The sequence below is a fragment of the Dendrobium catenatum genome, unplaced genomic scaffold (genome assembly GCF_001605985.2).
Source record: "Dendrobium catenatum unplaced genomic scaffold, ASM160598v2 fragScaff_scaffold_353, whole genome shotgun sequence".
Classification (NCBI taxonomy): domain Eukaryota; kingdom Viridiplantae; phylum Streptophyta; class Magnoliopsida; order Asparagales; family Orchidaceae; genus Dendrobium; species Dendrobium catenatum.
The window spans coordinates 714,347-740,942 of record NW_021318815.1 but is presented as its reverse complement, the minus strand read 5'-3'; the positions used below and the strand labels follow the sequence as shown (position 1 = coordinate 740,942).

At 37.7% G+C, this 26,596-nt stretch overlaps 1 protein-coding gene across 1 annotated transcript in view; it reads left to right on the top strand.

Moving 5' to 3' along the window:
* Positions 1-26,596, top strand: part of LOC110100505 (uncharacterized PKHD-type hydroxylase At1g22950) — a 41,279-nt gene that overhangs the window by 3,587 nt on the left and 11,096 nt on the right. The window contains exons 3-6 of the mRNA XM_020828034.2: positions 284-331; positions 17,382-17,558; positions 17,679-17,829; positions 17,932-18,018. Coding sequence (XP_020683693.1) covers positions 284-331; positions 17,382-17,558; positions 17,679-17,829; positions 17,932-18,018 — 463 coding nt within the window. The remainder of the gene's footprint in view (positions 1-283; positions 332-17,381; positions 17,559-17,678; positions 17,830-17,931; positions 18,019-26,596) is intronic.

Here is a 26,596-nt window from a genome sequence, read left to right as displayed (position 1 = left end):
TTACTCAACATGCTGATGAAGCAATATTTGAACCGGTTACACATGAAACTTATCTACTTACCCATGTTAAAAATTGACAATATCACTGCTTTGCTATTTCGAGAAAAATTAATGATTGTTTTTTTATAGTTTGAGTAAGATGGCGTGGTTATCTTGTTTCTGATGAGAATTTCAAGTTCCGATTTTCCTATTATTAATTTTTATCATGCGTTGGCTTTGTATATGAGATTTGAAAGACAAACATTCAGTTTGATGGATCATAATGTGTCTGTTGATTTATCAGGTTAAGAGGCATAAGGAATATAGACAGAGAATAATGTCGGCTTACCAGGTTTGCCTAAGCTGTGTTGTTTTAATTTTTTAAAAGAATTAATGTTTTTTAATCTGTTTTCTTTATATCTGCCAAACAATATGTTAAAGTTATCTTAACTCCCACAGAACTTGCTTCGTTTAATTTTTAATGGATTGCAGCATCTGAAGGAATAAAATAACTCTTTTGTTGATTGTTCTTTTTCTTTTTTTATTTTATTGGTCAAATTAAAAGCTTTGCTAAAATTGTAGTTTCGTTGTCCATGCTATCTTTTTTCTTCTTTTAATTCTGAATGTAAAAAATCTTAATTTGAGATGCAATTCCCATATAGAGGGTGCGTGGATTTATCAGCTTAATCTTGATTTCTTTAATTCTGAATTTATGAAAAATAATTCTATATCTAACAACTATTCAGAAGCTTGGATGGGATTTTTTTCTTTATATAGGTTTAGACTCCAACTATGTGTAAAAGTACATAATTGATGGGTGAGATGCATACAATCATGAACTTTACATGATTTCCATATGTCACGACCGGGCTTGAAGCTCAAGTTAATGAGATTGGAAGAGACGATTGGAAGGTTAATAAAATTTTTTCAATAATAATAATTACTCAAAACACTAATATCCATGCTATACCTGAAGAGCCACTAAAACAAAATTTTCAAGTTAAACATATAACAAATTTGTTCTTATCTATTACCATTTGATTCCTTTCTCTGTAGAAGAACTCTTCTTTTTTAGCTATTTAATCCACAAAAGATTTACCTAACATTTTAAATTTAATAATTTGAGTTTTCATAATAACTCATTGGACAATTACAATTTATATTATAGCAATTAAATATGCATATAAGTAATCATGTTCTTTTGTCAAACTTTTCATTATATATATAAATATTAAATAAAATATAGATCATACTTCAATTTCTTTAAATAAATTTTATTTCTTTTTCATTTCATTTATTACAGAAGCACAATTAGATTTTTGTACCCATCTTTATTTCTATTTCCTTTCCTATTTAATATGCACGGATATGTTACGTCCTTCATCAGTACCATAAAGGATTGAACTCCTAATTTGTATGTATATACCTTTTCCATTTTAGTAATCCTTATTTCATATTAACATTTATTTTTTTTCTTTCAATTTCCTCCATATGCATAGTTATCTTAATATAATATAATTACTTTTAAGAAGTTCTGTCTATCTCTTCATTTATAACATAGAAATTTATCCATAAGAATATAAAAAGTTATTTCATACTTCACTTTGAATAAACTATCATATATATATATATATATATATATAGAAATTTCCATTTTAATAACTACACAAAATTTAAATGATAAAACATTGTTATACTATAAACATAATTGCCCACTTTAATTATTTTTGTGCATTTAAATTCTTCAAAATGCTCTAGCTTTGAAATAGTATTTCTTAATGCAATATCTAACTTTTTTTTAAGAACTTTTGCAAACTTCAACTGTCTAAAAATGACATTAAATATCACTAAGTGCACCGTTAGACACTTCACATTATCTATTCAAATCTCTAATTCCTTGAAAATGACCAAAAATTATATTTAAATAGTTTTCATGGTTTACCTCAAAAGTTTTTCTTTACTGAGTTGAGATTTTCACCAACGGAATTTCTTCCTACTGAACAATCATACACTAACCTGTGATGAATAGACACGGATACAAGATGCGTCAATTATTGAAAATATGGGACACAAACATGGGTTAGTCATACTATTATAATTTTTATTTCTAAAAATAGTGTATATAAATTGAATAAGCAAAATATTAATATTAATTGAAAAATAATAAGTCATTTAACTAGGATATGCCCTTAAAATGATTAATTTTAGGATATCGAGAGTCGAGCGTGGATGTTGTGTATGGTATCAAGAGAGGAGTGGTCAATACTGTCGAGAGTCAGATGTCGATGTTGTGTTAGCATATCGACGCCCTCGATGTTGAGGAAATGTCGGTCTGCAATTTTGACATGATGTTGGACAAAGATGAGATGTTGAGATGGTGTGGAGTCAGGGGCAGAACCAACTTTAGTTCTTAGAGGGAGCAAACTTGTAAAAAATAATTATATATAAAGCAATTTAAAATAATTTTTATATATTTCATTATAATTGTTAAATAAAAAAATTACAAGGTTTGCATTCTATTTTGCATTTTCTAATAATATTGCATTATAACTTCACTTGTATTTTCTAACTCAAATAGCATTACCTTGGATTAGATTTAAGTGAAAATAAAGTAATATAAACCTATCAATTCTTTCTTTTATTTGGAAAATATTCTTGAGTTTCATATTTTTAATTTGCAAATATAATCAATATATCAAAATGGTTAAATTTTATACTATCCAATCAAAAACTAAATCTTACCCTCAAATTTCTCAATGGACAATCTATATTATTGTTTAAACCTTCCCAATGTACATTTTCTAATTGCAGATATGATTTAGCAATGGTTTTTCCTTATTATTTTTTATAGGCATGCAAGTTAACCTTAATTCAAGCAAGGCAATTAACTGAATATCATTAAAATAAGTCTCTCAAAACTATGACTAATTGTGCTTAATCGTGACTCACTTCCCATGCTGGTTGCTTTCCCCATTATGACTGATCTGATTTTCCTGTTGGATCCGGTTTTCCCTGCTGGCTCTCTGTTTTCCTAGCTGGCTCTCGATTTTCCCAGCTGCTGGCTGTTCAGATCCCTTCGTTGCTGATTCCTATACTGTTTTAGCTTCTCATTAAGTGGGCTATTTTGAATGGCTTCTATTGGCTGTTTTGGTGGCATATTTATGTGAGCAATTTATGGTCATTTCCCCGTCTTCTCCTATATAATATGGTTGATTTGCTGCTGAAAATGGTTGTGGTTGGTGAAAACAAATTTAAACACGAGGGTTTTTTAGATTGTGAGCTAGTCTTCTCCCTATCCTCTAATACTTTGTCTCGGTCTTTTTTTTACTTCTTTCCACAGTTTCCTTCCACCTGTATCTTTCTTCTCTAAACTATTATGAGTAATAAGTGGTGATGTGCCATGTTCTATTAGTGTTTGTCGGAGGAGCATTGGACTGTGCTGGATTATAATTTATGTGGTGGATCTCTGGTTTGTACTTTGAGCACATTTTTCGATTTTGTGATTTGCATGTGAGGTGACTATACATGATTGTTCTGAGGGTAATTTAATTTAGTTGTTTGGTTTTTTGTGTATCTTCCTAACTATTTTCTAAGCTTTGGTTCCTACTTAGTTCCATCATTTGTGTTTGTTTATGTGATATCGAAAGGAAGTGTCATAATTTGCATTCCTAGCATTCTTCTACTTGATTTTGAGCTTTTGGTTGTATCAATTTGATATCAGAGCCTTAGATTGCATCAAAAAGACATATGAATGGGAAATTAAACTTACTGTAGAAGCTTACTTCTTCCCCCTCATGTATTTGTATTTATATAAATGAAGTAAGTTTAGTTAAGCAACAAGAAGAGTATCCTGCTTTTAATAAGGAATCTGTTTGTTATCATCTGATGGTAGAGATGCCTGCTGTAGCCGCTGCTTTGTCAGGATGCAGAGGTGCAGAATGCAGTGAAGTTGATTGACATCATAATTAGCGCTGCCTTTGGCACTAATGTTATCAAATAACGACTTACTTATTTAATAATCACCTTATTAGAAAGAAAACATTAACAACGAACTAGATTAACCATCATGCATTTGTTATTTCTCAGGGCAGCTAGCATCCATCAGATACAATTCATCAAATAAAATAAGCTATCATTGTTTCGTACTTCCAAAATGGTGTAGGAGGACAGTTGCTGCAACAGTAACATTCAGTGATGCTGTTCCACATACATATTGTGAAATATAAAGGAAGAATTCGTAGATCTCTCACTACTTAGCTGAAAGGCTGTTACACAAAAAACACTTCTAAAAACTTTTTAGGGATCCGATGAGAGGTGGAATAAGGTCTTCTTAAGGAGGGGCAGCAGAAAGGGAATTTCGTGGCGTGGATGACCACTATGGGTCAAACGGAAGAAAGGTGAGATTTTCACCAGCAATATACGGGGGGAAACAATAATGGGAGAGGGAACTGTGGTGGAGATGCTAGGGTGAGAAAGTTATAGATGTTGATTTTTGAAGGAGAAGATAGCTCAAGGATGAGTGTATCGGGTGGAGAGATAATTTGCCATCAATGACCTGACAAAAAGAGAAAATCTCATGGCAGTGGGGCTATGTTTGGAGGGCAAAACCCTAGCTTGGTTTCAGTGGAGGGAAGCGAGGTATCTGCTCAATTCATGGGGATAATTTAAAGATGGGTTGTTGGAACATTTTTGAGCAATCCAGGAAGGAGACCTCCATGAGCAGTTTTATACTTTATCTTAGGAAGGGACAATCATGGAGTACCGAGAGAAATTTGAGCTGTTATCAAGTAGACTAAGGGGGATTTCTGCAGAAGGTTTGGTGAGAAATTTCATGAAGGGCCTTAAGGTGGCATACGGGCAGAACTCAAAGTATGGAGGCCTAACGAACTGAGGGAGACAATGGAACTTGTATAAAAGGTGGAGGAGAAACATCAAAGGGAAAAAGACCAGTATGAGCAACATCGTTAGATGTGCTTATAAGAATATCTCCATGACCCTGTCATGTAGGACCCAAATGGTGTCTCTTCAGAGGGAAACACCCAAGTAGAAGAGCACTGGCGTACATCCAGATAGCAATTTCAAGCGCCTCACAGAAGCAGAGGTACAAGACAGGAGGGCCAAGGGGTTTTATTATAGGTCTGATGAGAAATTTACATCAAGACAGGTGTAAAAATCATACTTTGCAGGTTCTATTAATATGTGATGAGGATGTGGATGAGGCAGAGGAAGAAAAGGAAAATGAGAATGTACACTTGGAGGTGGCAGAAGTTTCATTGAACTCTGTAGTGGGATTCACTCCAAATCACACTATAAAGGTGAGGGGATAGATATGAGGAGAGACAGTGGCAATCCTGGTGGATAGTGGGACTATCCACAATTTCATATCAAATCAGGTGTGGATAAAATGGGATATCAAATCAGGTGTTGGATAAAATGGGCTTGGAGCTGGTAGACATAGGGTGTTTCAGAGTGATGATGGGCACAGGAAAAATAGAGAAGAGCATAGGGATATGTCAGGGTTTGGTGGTGGAGCTATCAGGGATTCACATAAAGTAGTATTTTCTTCCCTTGAAATTGGGGAGCACTAATTTGATTATGTGAATGAAGTGGCTACAAACCTTGAGGGAAACCAAGGCAAACTGGAAGGCATTAGTTATGGAGATCTAGGTGGAGGGGAGAAATGTGGTAATTAAGAGAGACCTTAGCTCTTGCCCCACACAGAGGAGAGGAATTTTTGCTAGAGCTCTAGAGTTTGGAGGGAGGTGAGACAGAGGATGTAGATAACATTCCAAACATGGTTTAGCCAGTTCTCCAGTAGTATAGGGAGGTATTCTAGCTTCCCAGGGATTGCCACCCCCTCGGGAGCACGAGCAATCTATCGTTATGAAGGATGGAGTCTCCCCATGAGTGTTTGACCTTACCGCTACCCTTAGGTCCAGAAGGATGAGATTGAGAGACTGATTTGGGAGATGCTTGAAGCTGGAATCATCATGCCCAATGTGAGCCCTTTGTCCAACCTTGTATTGCTGGTGAAAAATGAGGGGAGCTGGAGGTTCTGTGTAGACTATCGTACCCTGAATAAGAAACTACACCAGATAAGTTTCCCATACCAGTCATTGATGAGCTGTTGAATGAGTTGCACGGATTTGTGATATTCTTCAAGATCAATTTAAAATCCGGTTACTAACAGATTAGAATGCGGCCAAGAAACACTCACAAAATAATCTTTTGGAGACACGAGGGAAATTATGAGTTCTTGGTGATGTTTTTTGGCCTCATTAACACACAAACTACTTTTTAGTCTCTTATGAACAGGGTGTTCTAGTCCTATTTGCGAAGGTTTGTGTTGATATTTTTTGACAGTATTTTGGTATATAGCAGGTTTAAAATGGAGCACTTGGAGCATTTGGGATTTGTATTATCCACACTGAGAGATCACTCTTTGTTTGCCAATTTAATAAAAAAAAAATCTTTCGCCTAACCTAGAGTGAAGTATTTAGGGCATATGGTATATTAAGAGGGAGTAGCAGTTGACCAAAGTAAGATTGAGGCCATGCTCAGATGACCCATACCCAAGAACTTAAAGGAATTGAGAGGGTTCTTGGGACTCACAGGCTACTGCCGAAAATTTGTAAAATGATATAGTTTTATAGCAGATCTGTTGATGGAGCAACTTGTTAGATCAACCCAGGAGGGGCCAGTTTGGCCAGTCCAGAAGGGATCGACCCAATTTTATTGAGCGGGAGATTTGAATTTGAAGGACTGTTTAGACTTTTTACTTTGTATTGTTTGCTTTTAATAGTTATTCTCATCCTAAGTTTAGGGTTATACTTGTGTTTTGCTGAATTTAGGAGTTCTCTGGGTTTGCTTGGGCTTTAGTTGCCGGTTGGAGATTGGGTGAGCCAGGTCTTCCTCGTGAATTGAAGATCCATTGTATCATGCTTGTTTTCTTCCACTTTTCATCAATTATCAAGTTTATCTATTGATTTGCCAAGGGATTTCTTCAATTTCAACTTGTTGCTTGCTGAAATTTTAAATTTCAGCCACTATTTTTGTGATTTCTGCACTTGTTTCCTAACAAATTGGTATTAGAGCGGTATTCTAGGCTGATATTTAAGTCCTCATCACTGATTTTTTCTGCGTTTTTCTTCCCGTATTGTTGATTTTCACTGTTTGAAGATTATATTCGCTTATTTTTTGTTGTTTTTTGCGGTTTGGAACCTAGATACAATTAATGGAAGCAAAGAAGATGGAGACATTGGAGGGCAAGATGGAACAACTGAAGGCCGAAGTAAAGGAAAAATATTTCAGGGTGGAGGGAAAACTCTCGGCCATCGAGAACCGCCTTGGAAACTTTGATGAGATGATGAAAAAGATGCTTGAGATGCAATCAAATGCATCACCGGCGATTCCTAGGGTGGAACCACGAGGAAAGGAGATTCCAGAGGACGGCTATGAAGTGGAGAGTGTTTTCCATCAAGAACCACCACGTAGAGCCTCGTTGGTGGGCGGATTGGAGTATTCTGAAGGGATGACAAGAAAGAGAAGGGAAGCCAACCCTTTTGGGAGATTACCCAGGCATGGGGAGAGGTGGAATTAAGAAGGGCAAGGTTGGGTGGGACATGGGGTCAAAAATCAACCAAGGGAGGAATGAAGGGAATCACACCACCACTACATCAGGAGAACCAACAGAGGAAGAAACCATTGAGGTATACATCAAGGAAGCTAAAGATGCCGATCTTTGAAGGAGAAAATTTTCTAGGTTGGGTGTACTAAATGGAATGTTATTTTGCCATCAATGGGTTAACTGAAGGGAAAAGACTCATGGCGGAGGGTTTATGTTTGAAAGGGAAAGCCCTATTCTAGTTCCAATGGATGGGGGGCTAGGCATATGATCTATTTATGAGGAGAATTTTAGGAGTGCTTGTTGGAACATTTCTGAGCTATCTGGGAAGGAGATCTCCACGAGTAGTTCTATGCTCTAACTTAGGAGGGGACATTTATGGAGTATCTTTAGAACTTTGACCTGCTATCAGGGAGACTGAGGAAGGATTAGAGGGGAATTTCATGAAGGGGCTTAGGGAGGGTAAACGGGCATAACTTAGGGTACTGAGGTCTAGGTGGTTGAGAGGGACGATGCTGGTTCATAGGGTGGAGGAAAAATATAAGAGGGGAAAGCCATCATAAAGCAACACCATGGGAGGGGCCTATTAGAGTACCTCTATAACTCTAGCTCCTAAAACCCAGACAATATCCTTCCAGAGAGATGCTCAAGAGGAGCGGTGGAATTCACCAGCGGGGAAGCTTCAAGCGACTCACAGAAGCGGAGGTATAGGATAAGTGGGCAAAGGGATTATGCTTCAGATGTGAAGAGAAGTACATGACAAGGAATAGGTGTAAGGACCAAACTCTTCAGGTTCTCATCGTCTTTGATGAAGAGGAAGCTGAGGGAGGTGCGAGTGAGGCATCTACAGATGAGTAAAAGCTGCATTTAGACATGGCTGAGGTCTTCTTGAACTCAATGGTGGGGTTCACTCCGAATCACACTATGAAGGCGAGAAGAAATAACATACATGGAGGTAGTGATGTTGATAGACAATGGGGCCACTCACAATTTCATCTCCTACTAGGTCGTAGACCAATTGGGGCTGAACTTGGTGGACACAGAGTGCTATGGGGTGATGATGGGGATGGGGAAGATGGAGATAGGTAGAGGGGTGTGTAGGGGAGTGGTCTTGACCACACAAGAAATTCAGGTGAGGGAGAATTTTCTCCCATTGGAGCTGGGGAGTACTGATGTCATCATGAGGATGATATGATTGTAGACCTTGGGGGATACGAATGTGAATTGGGGGATGCTGATAATGGAGTTGATGGTGGAAGGGAGGAGAATGATGATTAAGGGAGATGCAAGACTCTCTAGAGCCATGGTATCACTAGAAACCATAGTAAGAGCCATATACGATGTGGGAGGAGGATTTCTGGTGGAGTTACAGAGCTTGGAGGAGATCAGAGGGGAGGAAGAGGGGACATCTCTCTTTCAGTACAACCGCTTGTATAATAGTTCTGTGAGATTTTTCAGCCACCTCAAGGATTGCCACCATAGAGGGGATAGGAGCATGCCATCATGTTGAGGGGAGGGGGTATCACCGATCAATGTTTGGCCTTAACACTACCTCTAGATTCAGAAGGATAAGATTGAGAAGTTGATCACAGAGATATTGGAGGCATGAATTATCAGGTCGAGCGTGATCCCTTTTTATAACCTAGTTATACTTGTTAGAAAAATAAGGATGGAAGTTTGTGGACTACTGGGCCATGAATAAGGAGACTGTGTCAAACAAGTTTCCTATCCCAATGATAGATGAGCTACTAGATGAGTTTTGTGGAGTGACGGTTTTCACGAAAGTGAACCTGAAGTTTGGATACCATCAGATCCGGATGAGAGAGAAAGATATTTCAAAGACATCTTTCAGGACTCATGAGGGATACTATGAGTTCTTGGTGATGCCGTTTAGCCTCACCAATGCCCTAGTACCTCATGAACAAGGTGTTCCGACCTACCTCAGGAAGTTTGTTTTGGTTTTCTTTGATGAATTCTTGGTATATAACAAATCCAATGAGGAGCCTTTCGAGCATCTAAGAGCGATCTTAGAGGTGTTACAGGAGCATCAACAGATGACCAATTTGAAGAAGTGTTATTTTGCGCAGGCGAGTGTGGAGTTCTTGGGACATGTGGTATCCTAGGAAGGGGTGGCCGCTAATCAGGCCAAGATCGAGGCAATGTTGAAATGGCCTCTACCTAGGAACCTGATGGAGCTAAGGGGTTTCCTAGGATTGACGGGATGCTACATGAGGTTCGTGAGGGGATTTAGCACCCTTACTTGGCCTCTAAGCTGAAGAAGGTCAGCTTCTTATGGGGAGAGGCAGCTACTCAGGCCTTTGAGATATTGAAGACTGCCATGACCATGGTTCCGGCTCTGGCACTACCCGATTTCAGCCAGATGTTTGTGGAGACTGATGCCTCAGGATATGGGTTGGGGGCAGTGCTCATGCAAAATCACATACTCTTAGCCTACTTCAGCCAGGTGTTGACAGCCAAAGCTAGACTGAAGTCAGTCTATAAGAGGGAATTGATGACCATTGTATTGACTACCTAGAAGAGGTGGTCGTACTTGCTGGGCCGGCATTTCATCGTCAGGACCAACTAATGGAGCTTGAAGTACTTACTAGAGTAGATGATGGTGACCGAGGAGCATCAAAGATGGCTGTTAAAGTTGATGGGATAAGATTTGAGATCCAGTATAGGCCAGTGTTGGAAAATAAGGCAGCTTATATTGGATTGAGGGAGCTCCAGGAGTTAGCCATTTCGATACCGCTGATCTCGGATTGGGGGGCTATTAAGGAAGAAAGTGCGCAGGATAAGGAGCTGAGAAGGATCAGAGAGGATCTGTTGTAGGATGAGAGTAGCCATCCTAGCTATTCAATAGATTTTGGAGACTTCTATACCATGGGAGGTTTGTGCTCCTATGAACCTCAATTCATATTACGCACTTGCTACATGAGTTTCTCAAGAGTGCTGTTGGGGGTCACTCTGGTGTACATAAGACATACATGAGATTGGCTGTTGAAGTATATTGGAAGGGGATGCACAAGGATGTAGAGGAGATGGTGGTCATGTGTGAGGTTTTCCAGAGGAACAAGTATATGGCTATGACTCCAAGGGGGCTACTATGGCCCTTAGCCCTTCCAAGCAGGATGTGAGAAGAGGTCTCTATGTATTTCATAGAAGGGCTTCCTTGATCAGAAAGGTTTACAATTATTTTGGTGGTGGTGGACATAATAAGCAAATATGTTCATTTCATTCCTCTACGACATCCTTACACGACAGTAATAGTGGCGTCAACTTTCAGTGATCATATTACATGGGATACCAAAGTCTATCATGTACGGTCGAGACATGGTGTTCCTCAGTCACTTTTGGAGAGAGTTGTTTAGGTTGCAAGGGATTGTGTTGAAGAGGAGCACCATTTCCACCCTCAGACGGATGGGCAGACGAAGGTGGTCAATAGGAGCTTGGAGACATACCTGCGATGCTTTGCTTCAAAGACACCTTGATTGTGGGCTAAGTGGTTGGTGTGGGTAGAGTAGTGGTACAACACTTTGTACAATTTGCCATCCCAGATGACTCCTTACAAAGTGTTGTGCGGTAGGGATTCGCCTCACTTGGTGCACTTTGAGTAGAGTAACACATCGATCTTTTTAGTGGAGCAATACTTGGGAAGAGCTAAGATACTAGAGGAATTGAAAATACATCTGTTTAGGGCTCAACAGATTATGAAAAGACAAGATGATGAGCACAAGAAGGACATTTAGTTTGAAGTTGGAGATAGGGTGTATTTGAAGCTTCGTCCCTACTGGCAGAGGATAGTGGCTAGTAGGAGGAATGAGAAGCTGGCTTCGAGGTACTTTGTACTTTGATAGTTTGATCCTTATGAAGTGGTGGAGAGGATCAGAGCAGCGACGTATCGATTGAAGCTACCTCTTACCGCAACCATACACCATGTATTCCATGTGTCATAGTTGAGGATAGCTATAGGGGATCACACCTCAATTGCAAAGTTACCAGTGATGTTGACAGAGGATTTGGAGGTGATTTTGGAACCATTAAAGTTAGTAGGAGTACAATAGGGGGAGGGAGGAAGTAAGTGTTGATTAAGTGAAAAACCTACTTGAGTACGATTCTACTTGAGAGCCGCATGAGAAGATGAATCATTAATTTTCGTCTTTGGGAGGATGGTATTGTTAGACCGGCCCTGGAGGGGTTAGTTCGGTTGGTCTAGAAGGGATCGAATCCGTTTTATACTAGGCGGAAGACTGGTTTCACCCAGGCAAGTCCCGCCCCCTTGGGGTGGTGTCCACACGTTAAGGAAGAGAGAGAGAGAGGGGTGGATGAGCAGGAGATTTGAATTTGAAGGGTTGTTTAGACTTTTTACTTTGTATTGTTGCTTTTAATAGTTATTCTAATCTTAGGGTTAAGGTTGTGCTTGTGTTGTGCTGAATTTGAGAGTTCTCTAGGTTTGCTTGTGCTCTAGCCGCCGACAAGAGATTGGGAGAGCAGAATCTACCTTTCGAATCGAAGATCCATTGTATCCGACTTATTTTCTTCGACTTGTCATCAATTATCAAGTTTCTCTATTGATTTTCCAAGGGATTTCTTTAATTTCTGCTTGGTGCTTGCTGAAATTCCAAATTTCTACCACTATTTTTTGTGATTTATGCACTTGTTTCCTAACCCAACTCAAGAAGGACAACTTCAAGTGGGTAGAGGCAGCCACCGCCTTTGAGGAGTTGAAGAAGGTTGTGACTAGCATGCCAATATTAGCTCTTCAAGATTTCAGCCATCCCTTTATAGTGGAGATGGATGCCTCAGGTTTTGGGTTGGGAGCGGTACTGTAGAACCAGAGGCCGGTGGCCTATTTAAATTAGGTGTTGATGACCTAAGTAATGCTCAAGTTAGTCTATGAGAGGGAGCTGATGGTGATTGTGCTGGCCATTCAGAAATGGTGGTCGTATCTATTAGGAAGACATTTCATAGTCAAAACCAGAGAAGCTTGAAGTATTTGTTAGAGCAACGAATGGTCATCGAGGAGCATTTAAGGTGGCTTTTCATGTATTGGGCTATGACTTCGAGATTCAGTACCGACCTGGAGTGGAAAACAAGCAGCAGATGGATTATCCAGTATGGGGGAACCATAGATGATGGCATTATCTGTGCCCTTCGTGGTTGACTAGGAAACACTAAGAAGAGAGAGCGAACAAGATGCATGATTGAGGAAAATTAGGGAGGAGCTGGCAAGAAACAAGGATAGTCATCCAGGATATTTAGTTGTGGGACGAAAGTTGCTTTATCAGGCGGCGATTCATGGTTCCCAAGACGTCTTCTTACATTCCCTATTTGTTTCAGGAGTTTCGTGGAACAACCATTGGGGGGCATTCAGGGCCAAAAAGACATCATTGACTCTCGACAGAGCTGCATTTGGAGGGGATGCAGAAGGATGTCAAAAAGATAGTAGCAAGTTGTGATATTTGCCAGAGGCACAAGTATTTAGCCATGTCTCCATGAGGGCTCCTCCAGCTGTTATCTCTGCTTTAAAAGGTGTGGAAGGAGGTTACCATGGGCTTCATTGAAGGTTTGCTAAAGTCAGAGGGATACACTACAATATTGGTCGTAGTAGATTAGCTGAGTAAGTATCCTCATTTCACCCCCCCCCCCCCCCCCCCCCCCCCCCCCCCCCCCCCTCGCCATCCCTATACAACAATAACAGTATCAATGATTTTCATGTAAGAGGTAGTGAGATTACATGGGATCCTGGAATCAATTGTATCTTATTGAGACAAGATTTTCTGAGCTAGTTCTAGAATGAATTGTTTAAAATGCAAGGGATTGTTCTGAAATGGAGCACTGCTTATCATCCTCAGAGGGACGGACAAACCGAGGTGGTCAATCATAGTGTGGAGACTTATCTGCGGTGTTTCATATCAGATACACCAAAGTTGTGGGCAAAATGGTTGGCTTGGACAGACTATTAGTATAACACGTCCTATCATTCGACACTGCAGACTACACCATTCAAGGTGTTATACTGCCTCACTTGATTTATTATGGGCAAGCAGCACACCGGTGGCTTCAGTAGAATAGTACTTGGAGGACAGAGACATGATTTAAGGGGAGCTGAAGAGGCATTTGTCGAGAGCTCAACAAATTATGAAGAAGAAGAGAGGAGCACACAGGAGGGATATTTAGTTTGATGTAGGGGACATGGTTTAGTTAAAACTGTCCCTATAGATAGAAAATGTTGGCACTAAGATGGAATGAGAAGTTATCACCTAGATACTTTGGTCCATACGAGGTAGTGGAACATATCGGGGCCGTGGCATATCGACTATAGCTACCACTTTCGTTAGCCATCCACCTGGTGTTTCATGTGTCCCAATTGCAACGGGTGATAGGAGAGCATATTCCATCTTCTTCACTTCCCCCGACCTTGACGGACAACATGTAGGTGCTCTTGGAACCATTAGAAGTCAAAGAAGCGTGACATGGAGTACATGGAAGCAAGGAAGTGTTGATTAGGTGGATGGACCTACCGGAGCACGAGGCCACGTGGGAGTCCTACCAGATTATTCAGTAGCAATTCCCTTCATTCCATCTTGAGGATAAGGTGGTACTTTGGGTTGAGTATTAATGCATTGGCAACCCTTGGGGGGTTGAACCTGGACAGATTTCAGCTCTTGTTGTGGTACCCAATAAAACATTAATTCATCATGTGAGAAGAGGAATTAAAGAAGGGATCAATTAGGAAAGATTTTCTAATTGAAATTCAAATTGGAAAGGGAAATATATTAGGAAAGAGGGCTGATTTTGGGGCTGATTTGGAGGGGATTAATCAGGAAATATTTCATAATTGAAGAGGACATATTTGAGGGCTGATTTGGAGAGGGTTAATTAGGAGATGTTTCCTTATTGAAGAGGACAAATTTGAGGGCTGTTTTGGTATTTGTTGTGTATTGTTTGCTATAAGTAGTAGGGTTTATGTTATGTTTTGTATGAAGAATTTTGTTTGGAGTCTTATTGTCTACTGTTTTGTGAGTGATCCGAGCAGTGTCTAGGGTTTGAGAGAGGAGATTCTCCTCTCGAAAGAGGATAATTGTATCTTACTTATTCTTATTTTCTTGTTATGAATAAAATCTATTGTTTGTTGAATTTATTGGGGTTGGTTGATCTTATGAAATATTAGCAGCCTATTCTTCTTTCCTGTGTTTTGTTGCATAATGAGATACAAAGCACAAGTTGCTTACTTGATTTTGGGATCCATTGCATTTTCTTCTTATGTAGCCACCTTTTGGATACTTTGAATATTCTCTCTTAGATTTTATCTTCTTTCATTTCTACTTTCATGATTTTGTTTATGTTGATAATTATTTCGAGCGTCAACCCAATTAAGTAAGGCAAAACAACAAACGTATCATATTAGACAAACACCATCCCAGGTCTATAGGGTATCCTTAGACGAAGCAACCCATTGTTGCCGACAAGATTTCTTTTATCAGTTTGGTTTGACTACCTCCTTTGACTAAGTAGACTAGGGATCATGACAGTCCGGGATGATGGAGCTATGGGATCTTGATCGGGCTTGTCTCCATTCCCCCATCACCTCTTTTTAAGTATGTGATGATAAATTTCAAATCTTAAAAATCCATAAAATCTAATTTTAAAAATCTTTAAAAGTTGTTGTTGCTATACGCTGGGTACTCAGTGCCTATTTTACGACTAGCCTTAATCGAAAGTTCTCTCTCGTTATTGGGAGGGGTAATTAACCATAGTGGCTTGCACCTATGGGAAACCAGAACTCAGATTATAAAGTCCTCGCAAAATGATGGTGAAAGCTCTGGGTAGTGTCTTATCTAAAACTCAATTTGCCTTCTAAAAATTTACTCGAAACTTAAATTCATTAAAACTCTCCCCCTCAAGCAAAATACGAAGTGGAAAGGTCGGGGTGTAAATTTTCGGAGCCCACACCATAATTAGGGTGCTGATTTAGGAAGGATTATATTAGGGCAATTATGAATGATTATTTAATTATTTGTTTCTTTTTAAGATAACTTGTATAGATCTGTAAGTAGGAACATAGTTGTGCAATAATATTAAGCTTTTCTCTCTCCAAACTCTGAATTTAACAATATTAAATGGTAAAAATTATATTAATAAGGCAGGTAGATAAATATAATGTCATTCTATTAGAAAGGAGCTGGAAACCAAATTGAAGATGGATAGAAGTTATGCAAAAATATTTGTGCATAATACCTCTTGCGGGTCTCAGCTGGCAAGTATGGTTGACCCCAATTAGTTGATGTAAAACAAGGAGGATTGTTAAAGTTCTACTGGCTATTCTTGCGCACACTTATATTCAAGGTCCTTAAGCAACCTCACTACCCAACGTCTCCATACAACAGAATATTACCCCATGTATCCATGGTGTCCTTGAATACATACATTGTGCATGACTGTTTTGACATTTTGGCATGTTGTGCTGTTATGCTATGCTGTGTCGCTGCTTTTATAAAGATGGAAAGTTTCTTTGCAAATGTGCTGCCCATGGTCTTGACACAAGGTGTATGGCTTTATATTGCATGCTTCCTTTTAAGTTCATCTTTTATTAGGATTTTTTTTTTACACGTTTTCTTCCTGTTTATTTTTTGTTGGTTGTAGTAGGCTGTAGTTGCATGAGGAATAATCTGAAAATGTTCGTAGGTGGATCATAGAATAAGTGATTGAATGCGTTATGTATTACTTTGTTAGCCAGCTTATGACAGTCTCCATTGTTATCTTACACAAATGCAAACTTGAGTCTTCTAACTAGCTGATACCTGATCGGTGTATGTTTTTCTCAAAATTTATTTGTTGGTTATGTATCTTTTGTCCCCTTGTCAACTAGGGGTGTAAATGAGTCGAGTCGAGCACGAGTAGTAGCAAACTAAAGTTCGACTCGTCCCTCAAAAGGGCAACTCGAGTTGAGCCCAAAGAATGAGCTCGAGCTCGATTCATTCATTTTTTATCAGGCTTGAGAGCTTGGCTTGAGGTGAAATCAAGGCCAATGCTCTGCTTCATTGTCGCCGGGGAAGGGGAAGTGCTGGTTGTGGAAAAGAAGATTGGAAGACGAACAGTAAAAAAAATGACGAAGGAGAAGGATGGAATGTTTGTCTTGCAGAAGAAGAAAGTACGGGAAGACGGGGTGTTGTGTAGCTCAATTGCTTTAATTGATTCAGAAAAAGTAAAAACTAAAGAGCAGCAGCTTTTTCCCAAAATTAAAGCAACAACTGTTTTAATTGATTTTTTTTGGAAAGTTGTTCAATTGTAATAATTATTTAGACATTCTTTTGAAATTTGTACAACTGCATTTAATTTATATTAATGGTATAATAAATGCTAGATTTTTTTAATACATAAAAATTATATGTTAGCTTAAATTTTGAATAATTAATTGTCTCGAGTTGGCTCATGAGCCGACAAGTTGATGTTTGACAAGCTTGAACTCATGCTCGAGCTCACGGCTTGATAAGCTTGACTTGCGAGCTTGTTAACGAGTCGAGTTTGACACGGCTCATGAGCTGGATTGGCTCATTTACACCCCTAGGTATAACCTTAAATATAACATGAACTTTTTAGGATATACCGTCCATGTTTTTAGTTAATATTTGATTCCCTTCTTCTATTGCTCTCTCTAAACTCTTTTTTCTGATAACTTTCTTTTCTGTGGTATGTCTGTCTGTGGTTATTTCTTGTATAATGTTCCAGCTGAAATGTGTTTTTTTGTTCTATTTTACCCTGTGTTTTACAGCCTTTGCACAAGGAATTATACAACATGCATCCTTTATCATTTTTTGTCCCATCATTTATTGGAGCAATAAGGGAAAACACAGAAGAGGGTTTCAGAAAGATAATATCGGAGCCGTCGCCTGGAGTATATTCATTTGCAATGCTTCAGCCAAGCTTCTGTGAGCTGCTGTTATCCGAGGTATGGTTCAGTGATCTGGCATCATCTAGAGTGCATTGCCTCAATAACGCTAAATCGTCAAGTTGTGCCATGGAATTATCCTTTCCAATTCCAATACCTTGAATTGATTTAACTGTGTAGGTTCAGAATTTTGAAAAATGGGTAGCGGCTGCTAAATTTAAGACTATGAGACCTAATACAATGAATAAGTATGGTGCTGTTCTTGATGATTTTGGTTTTGAAGCTATGCTTAACAAGTTAATGGAAGAATTTATATGCCCTATGTCCAGAGGTGATAAGCATCTTCGTTTGCTGAAAGTGATTCATTGTCATTGGTGGCATTTAAAATCTTCATATTAATCTAATGAGGTTAGTTTTTCCTTGTTTTCTGCAGTATTCTTTTCAGAAGTTGGTGGATCGACTCTAGATTCACATCACGGATTTGTTGTTGAGTATGGGAAAGACAAGGATGTTAAGTTAGGTATGATTTTTTTTTTTGTGACAATGTTTTCATCTTTCTTCATACATCTTATAGCTTTGCTGATCACCATTCTATTTCTTGTACTATCTGGTTATATAATAATACCTGGAGATCTTGGCTGTCTTAGGTTGATAAATTTATACAAGTGATCATTTAATGGCCTGTTCATTTACTTCTTGTGCTCGTGAAACACTAACTGCTGTTTCTTTGAAGAGGTTCAGAGTTCTTTAAGAATAAAAAAATATTTAGTACATCTCATGTTGAATTTTTGTTGTCATCTGGGAAAGTATAACCACCTAAATCATCTTATAACTTCGTCACTGAGTTGCTTTTGCTGCATATTTTCTTTTTTTCAGTTTGACTAATGGAAATGATGTCCATTCTTCGTTGTTGTGATTGGCATAATATAATTTTTATATTTATTAAATTTGGTCTTAGTTTGTTAATAGTTTTCTCTGTTGTGGAAATGAAGTTCACCATTGGCTGTTTTGTGGTTAGAGAGAATGCTAATGGGAAATATCAAGAGAGCAATCAGGGATGGTGTCAGTGATGGGTTTGAGCATTGGAAGAGACATATAGCAGCTCTTCTTCTTATGTAACTTGCCATCACCATTCATTGTTTTGTATGATAATTAGTGTGGCATATCTCCCAAACATAATCCTGAACTCTTTCAATCCGTTGGTTTGTTGAGAATGTTAAATGTAACTTTTTTGAGAGGAATGAGAATGAAAGGGGCGGTGTATGACTTGAGTCATTCTTTGAAATTTGCTTTTTTTTAAGACCTGCTAATCTTTAAACAGCTATACATAATAAATTTGTAGGTCTGATTAAATAGTTTTCAACTGCAATATGACTTATTTTTAGTTTCTTTTAATTCTGCTTAATGAACAAGTCTACGGGGAGCTTCACAAGTGTACAAGCAATAGGGATGGCGAAATTTGTTATGAGCTTGTGGGTTAATTGCTTGCAAGTCCTCATGATTCCATTAATATCATCTATTGCCGTCAACTTTGTAATTTGTCAAATGAGATTTAATCCGCATTAGCAATGTAATGGCAACAGTTTTCTATTCTAATTTATAAATCTGTAGAAATTTGTTAATCTTTAATATGTAAACTTAATAAAATATCCCATCTTTCCATTGAGAGTCATGTGACCCGATTTAGTAGCATGGAATTTCTTTTAATGGTTATTGTCAATTTGAGAGGTATGAGAGGGAAAAAACTTGCTTTATTATACAAAATACTCCCTATTTATAGATCTATACAAGATCTAATGAAGAAACAAAATAACTATAAAATAATTGCTGAAATAAATTCCTTCCTAAACTAAATGTCTAGTTATGGAAGGTATTCAACGTGATCCAGGCGGGCTTCCCACGGATCACTGATCATAATCGTGGGATCGATTTTGCAAGGGAAGGCTGAGATTTAGCACTCCCCCTCAAGTTGGAGAATATAGATCTGTCATTCTCAGCTTGGCAATCATTCTGAGGATGGAAGAACTATCCAATCTTTTGGTAAGGATGTCTGCAAGTTGATCTTTTGATGATACATGATCGACACTTACTATACCACTGTCTAGTTTTTCTTTAATAAAATGTCTATCCACTTCTATGTGCTTGGTCCTATCATGCTGCAGTGGATTATGGGCTATACTAATTGCTGATTTATTGTCACAATGTAGCCTCATGGGCTCATCCCACTTGACCTTTAAGTATTATAGGATTATTTTGATCCATAGTAGCTCACATATTCCCAAGTCTATAGCTCGATATTCTGCTTCTGCACGAGATCTTGCCACCACATTCTGTTTCTTGCTTCTCCATGTAACTAAGTTACCTCCAAGAAATGTGCAGTATCCAGAGGTAGATCATTTGTCAACCGCTGATCCTGTGTAGTCAGCATATGTGTATACTTATAGGTTTATTCCGCGATCTCTCTTAAAGAGAATCCCTTTTCCTGATTTTCCTTTAAGGTAGTGCGATATCCTATCTACCACTTGCATGTGAATCTGCTTTGGATTCTGCATAAACTGACTGATCATTCTTACAGAAAATGCTATATCTGATCTAGTGTGGGAGAGGTAGATCAATTTCCCTACAGGTCTCTGATAGGCCCCTTTATTTATATCTGGATCTTCTCTAGCTTCCCCAGTTTAGGATTAAAGTTCTACTGGTGTCGGTGCCGATTTACAAGCTAGTTTACCTGTTTCTTTTAGAAGATCTTTGATGTATTTCTGTTATGAAATGAAGATTCCTTTGCTGGAGTGAGCTACTTCAATTCCGAGAAAGTATTTTCGTCTACCAAGTTCTTTGATGTCAAATTCCTTAGTAAGACTTTTCCTTAAACTAACTTTCTCCTCTTCGTTATTTCCCGTCAAAATAATATCATTAACATATACTAATAATATTATGACTCTCCTTGAGTCTAAGTGTTTAAAGAATAATGTATGATCCCCTTAACTCTATCGATACCCATTAAGGAGCATGAATTTAGAGAATCTTCCGAACCAGGCCCTTGGTGATTGTTTGAACCCATATAGAGCCTTTTTCAATCTGCACACACTGTTACCTTCGAATTTTTCTTTAAACCATGGTGGTATTTCCATAAATATCTCTTCTTCTAAATCCCCATGTGGGAATGCATTTTTCACATCCAATTGTTCTATATGCCAGTTGTACTTGGCTGTTAGTGAGAGTAGTATTCTGACAGTATTCATCTTGGTTATAGGCGTAAACGTTTCTTGGTAGTCAATGTCATATATTTGAGACTTTTGAGTATACCCTTTTGCCACCAGTCTTGCCTTATATCTCTCTAGTGTGCAATCGGCTTTATATTTTATTGAGAATACCCATTTGCAGCCGACCGATTTTTTTCCTATCTGTAGATTAACAATCTCCCATGTTTTGTTCTTTTCTAGGGCATACATTTCATCCTTCATGGCATTTTTCTAATTTTTATTAGATAAGGCCTCAGAAATATCCTTAGGAATATGGATATCTTCTAATGTAACAAGAAAATTTTTGTGTGACGACGAGAAGTTGTTGAAGGATATAGAGGTCTTTATAGGGTATAAGGGAGGTGGTGAGCTTACCTTTTTTTGGGAGATGGTTCAAATTCTTGGTTCTGCTTTGCAGCATAGCTCCAGTTTGTTCGTCTGGAGTAAACCTTTTGATGTAGGCAAAGGGGGGTCAAAATAACTTGGGTTCTTTTGGTCTTTGGGCTGATGGTTGCCTCTCGGATTGGGCCTTGGCTGCTTTGGTTTTGAGCTAAATTCTTGGGAGCTACTTGGTTCTAGCTCATTATTGTTTGAGCTGATGTTTTAGCTCATTAATTGGAAGAGTATTTGCACTTGATAGCTCATTAAGAGGAGTGTTTTCTTGCCCCTTTCCTTGTGGTGGCTGTCCCGATCCCCCTAGCTGCTGGCTCCGTCTCTTGTGCTGCCCCTTTGGTTCCCCCCTGGCTATCTGTTCCAATTCTCTGGGTTGCTGGTTCTGGTTCCCTGTGTGCCTGTTCCGGTTCCCCTTGTGCCCTTTCAGTTCATCCTCTAGCTGCTTGTTTCGTGGATGCTTTTTCTTGTTTCATGTGTTTCTTTTTTGGGTGCTGTTATGGAATTAATTTTGGCCTTTTTTGGGCTGTTTGGCTGCTGTTTTTGGACAGCCAGCTGACCTTTCATTTCCCTTACCTGATTGGTTTATTTGGAGGCCTGTTATGGGCTGTTTGGCTGCCATCTTTTCTCCTATAAATATTAGATGTTTTGTAATGAAAAAAGAGGATGTTATGATGCAATTTTTATAGCAAAAAACCAGAGGTTATTTCTTCTTTCTTAGAAAAGCTTGAGAGCTTGTTTCACTTCTCTTCGTCTTCCTTTAGGAAAGCTTGCGAGCTTGTCCTCTCTTCGTCTCGGGCTTCTTACCTCTTTCTTCTCGCCGCAAGTGACCACCCCATCTATATCTTTCGTCTCAAACAAAGAAGAGCTCCTTTAGGTGTTGTTTATGTTTGTGTTTGTAAGCGTCAAAACTTGTGTCTTTTTATGATATCAAAGGTGTATTTTGAGTATTTCGTGTTATTTCTTATTATCCTAGGAAGAATTACTTTTGCTAGCAAAAATTAGGGGCTTCTTCCTAATTTTTTCTTGCATCAAAATGGTATTAGAGCTTTAGGTTGTGTACAAGTCTTGTTGTGAGTCTTTAGAAAAAAAAATATTTACGATAATGAGCAGTCCAAACCATCGTCCTATGGAAATCTCAAGTCAAGAGCCGACAAAATTTCAAGATGAATACGATCCTGCCAATGTTGAAAGTTAAACACCATTGCCCAGTACTAATGAAGTTGGCATTTCAACAGACATCAGTCTCTCTCCCAAAGGGGATTCAATAGACCCGATTCAAAATGAACAGTACAAGTTACAAAGATTGAAGAATTGAAGCGGTCAAACAAAGAAAAATCTTAATCGAACTCATCAGGAGATGAGGTTATTCCACCATGAGAGAATTGATGCAAGCAAAATGGGAAGAGCCGGCTGGTTCTTGGTTGCTTGGGTTGGTTGTTCGGTTCCCGGCCCGTTTGGCTGTTCGGATGGCTGCCTATTGGCCTTTTTTCTCCTCTTTTCTAATTGGTTTGAGTGGGCGGCTAATTTGGCTTTTGGGGTTCCTAATTTATGGTGATTTTTGGAATTCCTAATTTATGGTGACTTCTGAGATTCCTAATTTATGGTGAATTTTGGGATTCCTAATTTATGGTGACTTTTGAAATTCCTAATTTATGGTGACTTTTGAGATTCCTATTCTCCAATTTATGAGGGCTGTTTTGTGGGCTTCTTCTTCCCTCCTATATATAGAATTGTTTTGGGCTGTTTTAGAAGTATGTTTTGGTGAGAAAATATTTGGAATGTGAAATCTGCGGGTTGTGTTCTAGCTTGCGAGCTAGTTCCCTTTCTCTTCTCCTCTCTTTGATTTCGTCTCGGGCTTTTTATCTACTTCTTCTCTCCATGGTTACCACTCCATTGTATCTTTCTTCTTAACTTATCTTATTATAAATGTATTAGGTGTTTAAGTGTCTTTTAACGTGTCTTTGTTATCATTTCATCTATAATTTGTAGTTTTATCATTAAGTCTTCCTATTAGTCATTTTTTCGGTATATTTGGTTTGAAATAGGTCAATTTTGGAAGACTTGCAAATTTTATATTTATAGGCAAATTTTCTTGCCTACATCAAAATGGTATCAGAGCAGGTTAGCAAATCCTTGGTTGGTGTGAGTTTTTCTTAAGAAAACTAAAATGGCTAATAATCAAGGGGATTGACAACAAATGATGCAACAGTTGGCTGATTTGCAAAATCAAATAAATAACATGGCTAATACTCTTGCTAACCTAAATGTCAACAATCATAATGTTCAAACTTCTGAAAGTAAAGAGGAAGTTCCTAGAAACCAAAATAGGCGACAACGAAATTGGTATTATGGGATTAAAATTGATGTCCATAACTTCGAAGGTAAACTTCAACTCGACCAATTCATCGAGTGGGTAGAAAAAATGGATTAGTTTTTTGAATGAAAAGAAATACCAGATAACAGGAAAGTCAAATTTATAAACTTAAAACTCAATGGTCATGCACTTACTTGGTGGAAAAATCTTCAAAATAATAGACAAAGGTGAGGGAAAGAAAAAATTCAAAACTGGGAAAGAATGAAGGAAAAAATGAGAGGGAAATTTCTGCCTTCAGATCACGCACGAACAATCTTCGTAATGACTCATTTGTAGACAAGATATGAATCACCCCTTATGATATGCAAGGAATTTCTTGGTTTATTAGGTCTACCTGATTCATTTGTAGATAAGATAGAATTATCTTTAGGTTTAGTAGGTTTTGTAATGACTCTTCCTCCATTTCTTTTGAACACATAAGTTTTAGATTTAAAAAAATGAGTAGGATTTAAACTATTGCAATGTGCATCCCAAATTAATGTCCTGTATCTGTGGGTTTATATCACCCCTTATACATTAGTTATACGTAGCAAGTTGAATTGGAACCAAGTATTTTTGTAAATTTTTAACTTCCGTGCTATTTTATAAGGTTGTGAATGCAGTTTGGGTTTGAGTTACTTTCTATAGTTAATGTAACTACGACATTGATGCATCTGCCATTGTCTATGATAAGCTTATATATTGTATCTCCTTTTTGAAAGTAATTTTGAAGTGTGAAAGTTCTTCTCCATTCAAATTTGGTTTTTAGGTCCAGCAATAATTCGTACTATAGCATTGAAGAATGATACAATAAAGTATCTTGAGAATCACTTGTTTCTTGAAATTCCCGAATGTATCCTGATATCCTCTACATTATTCTTTTTTTTTTTTTAAAATCTTATTCATCTAACATATTAATATGTCAGCTGTTGCTTGCATATTCATTCACAAAATGATGAAGCTTAAAACATGCTTTAGTAGAAATCTGAGATCCAGTTGTACTTGCGTTAGGTTTTCATTCATTATCTTTATTAAGTTTGGCGTTACTGACACACAGTAGTTGCCACAATTTTGTGTTTGTGTGCTGAACGTAAGGCAGAACTTCTGTCTTCTGTTTCTGTGTTCTATCATTTAGGATTTCTCAATATTTGTTCAAAATTGAAAGATTGAAAGCATATTCAATATTTAGTATTTGGTGTTATTTTTCTTAATATCAGAACTCAATCCTGGCCTAGACATTGAATGACTTCTTAATGTAACTTACATAGTTCCAAAGTGAATAATAATTCTTTTAGTTTGTTGATATATTCGTTAATGGATTTCATTCTTTGTTTAGATGTATTGAATTCATCAAACAAATTACGATAATACGATAATGGAGGATATTCTTTCGTGAAGTGATGCTATTATTTTTTCCTAACCAAATCTAAGTTCTTTACCAAATCTTGCCCCTTTTTAGCGAAACTAATCTAATCCATTTTAGCTTATCTAGATTATTTGTTTAGCAAATCTAATTTAATGCTCATCTGACATAATTCACCATTCAAGAAAACCATATTGCCAACCTTAGAAAAAGCATTTTGATCTATTATTCTATCACATGTTGGTGCTTCTATGTTTAGCTGCTTTATTTTATCATCAATATGTACTTGACATGTGTATTTTTTTTTAAATATTTTTTATTAGAATGTGGGCCATTAATGTAAACTTAACATTCAAATTAACAAGCTCTTCCGTATGATTAAATCAGCTTATTCATTTAGTGCAAACTTTTTAGGACTGTTGGTTGTAGTCAAACTCTTTGTAGTATTTAAGACCTTTAATCTAATATGTCAATTCCTGGTTTTTCTTGATTAAGTTGTATTTCAATTAATTATTTTTTGGATTCGTGAAATTGCATCCCTTTGTTTATTTGTTAAATGACCCTGCTATTTGGTCCCACTTCTAGTAGAAATTTTATTACAACCTTTAGCTTTGATATTTAGATTGATAGATTTTGTTATTAAAAATTTCTAATGCAAAGGCTAGATCAAATTAATCGATATGAAAAGTTTCTTTTCATGCATGCAAATAATTTTGGGGCTATTTGGTTGGAATACTTTAGGATGTAAAGGATTCCAAATGCAGAAAAATTTGGTGTTTGGTTGGAATACTTTGAATGATAAAGGAATTCAAAGTATAATAAATATAGTGTAAATCATTATAGTTCATTTTTTAGGTAAAACAAAGCTTGCCCAGTTTTGAGCGAGAGTTAACGAGTCAAATGAGAAAAAGTAGGAGGTGTCGGATTCTGAGAAGTTCAGAGACAACCGCAGTCTATCCTATGTTGGGCTTTACATTTTAAGAGAAAATTTTATGTGTAAGTTGACATTTTATCACACAGCAAGCAAGCTCGCTTGACCGTCGCCGGCCACCACCTCAGGCCACCTCCACTAGCCTTAGGCCACCACTGGTGGCCACCGCACCAGCCGCTGGCCGCCGACTACCCACCACCACCGCCGAACATCGACCGCCGCTGTCACCCACCGTCAACCGTCTTTTTAAAACTTTACACTACATTCATTTTACTTCAAACAAAAAAAAAATAAAAAATAAAAAATAATAATTCACCTGAATTTACTTTACACTCATCTAAACAACTCCAAAATGTTCCTTTTACGCTGCATTCCTTTTTTAAGCCATCCAAACAACCCCTTAATGAAATAATTTTTTTTTTGTGAAGCAAATAATCTAACAAAAATCATTATTTTCCACTACTGATAACTCATAGGGAATTATATAAAATCCAATTGGCATTGAAAAGATTTTTTTTTCTCCTAGTAGAAATTAATCATAAGAATTAGGTTTCATACAAAGTATCTCAGTTAATGCATATCTGAGCACAGAAAGAAACTAGTAATGTAATAGATTAGCAAAAAAAAAAAAGCAATGCTCATTTTCAATTAGTCATGACATATTAGAAATAGAAGAAAAGGAGAAATGGAGAAGACAAATTAGCAAGCCTCGGGCTTGACCAAGAAGATTACTTATCTAGAAAGTTTTTAGGTTTAACGATTGGTTGAGGATCCACATATTCGAATAAATGAAGGTGGTATTGTATTCAATTTAAA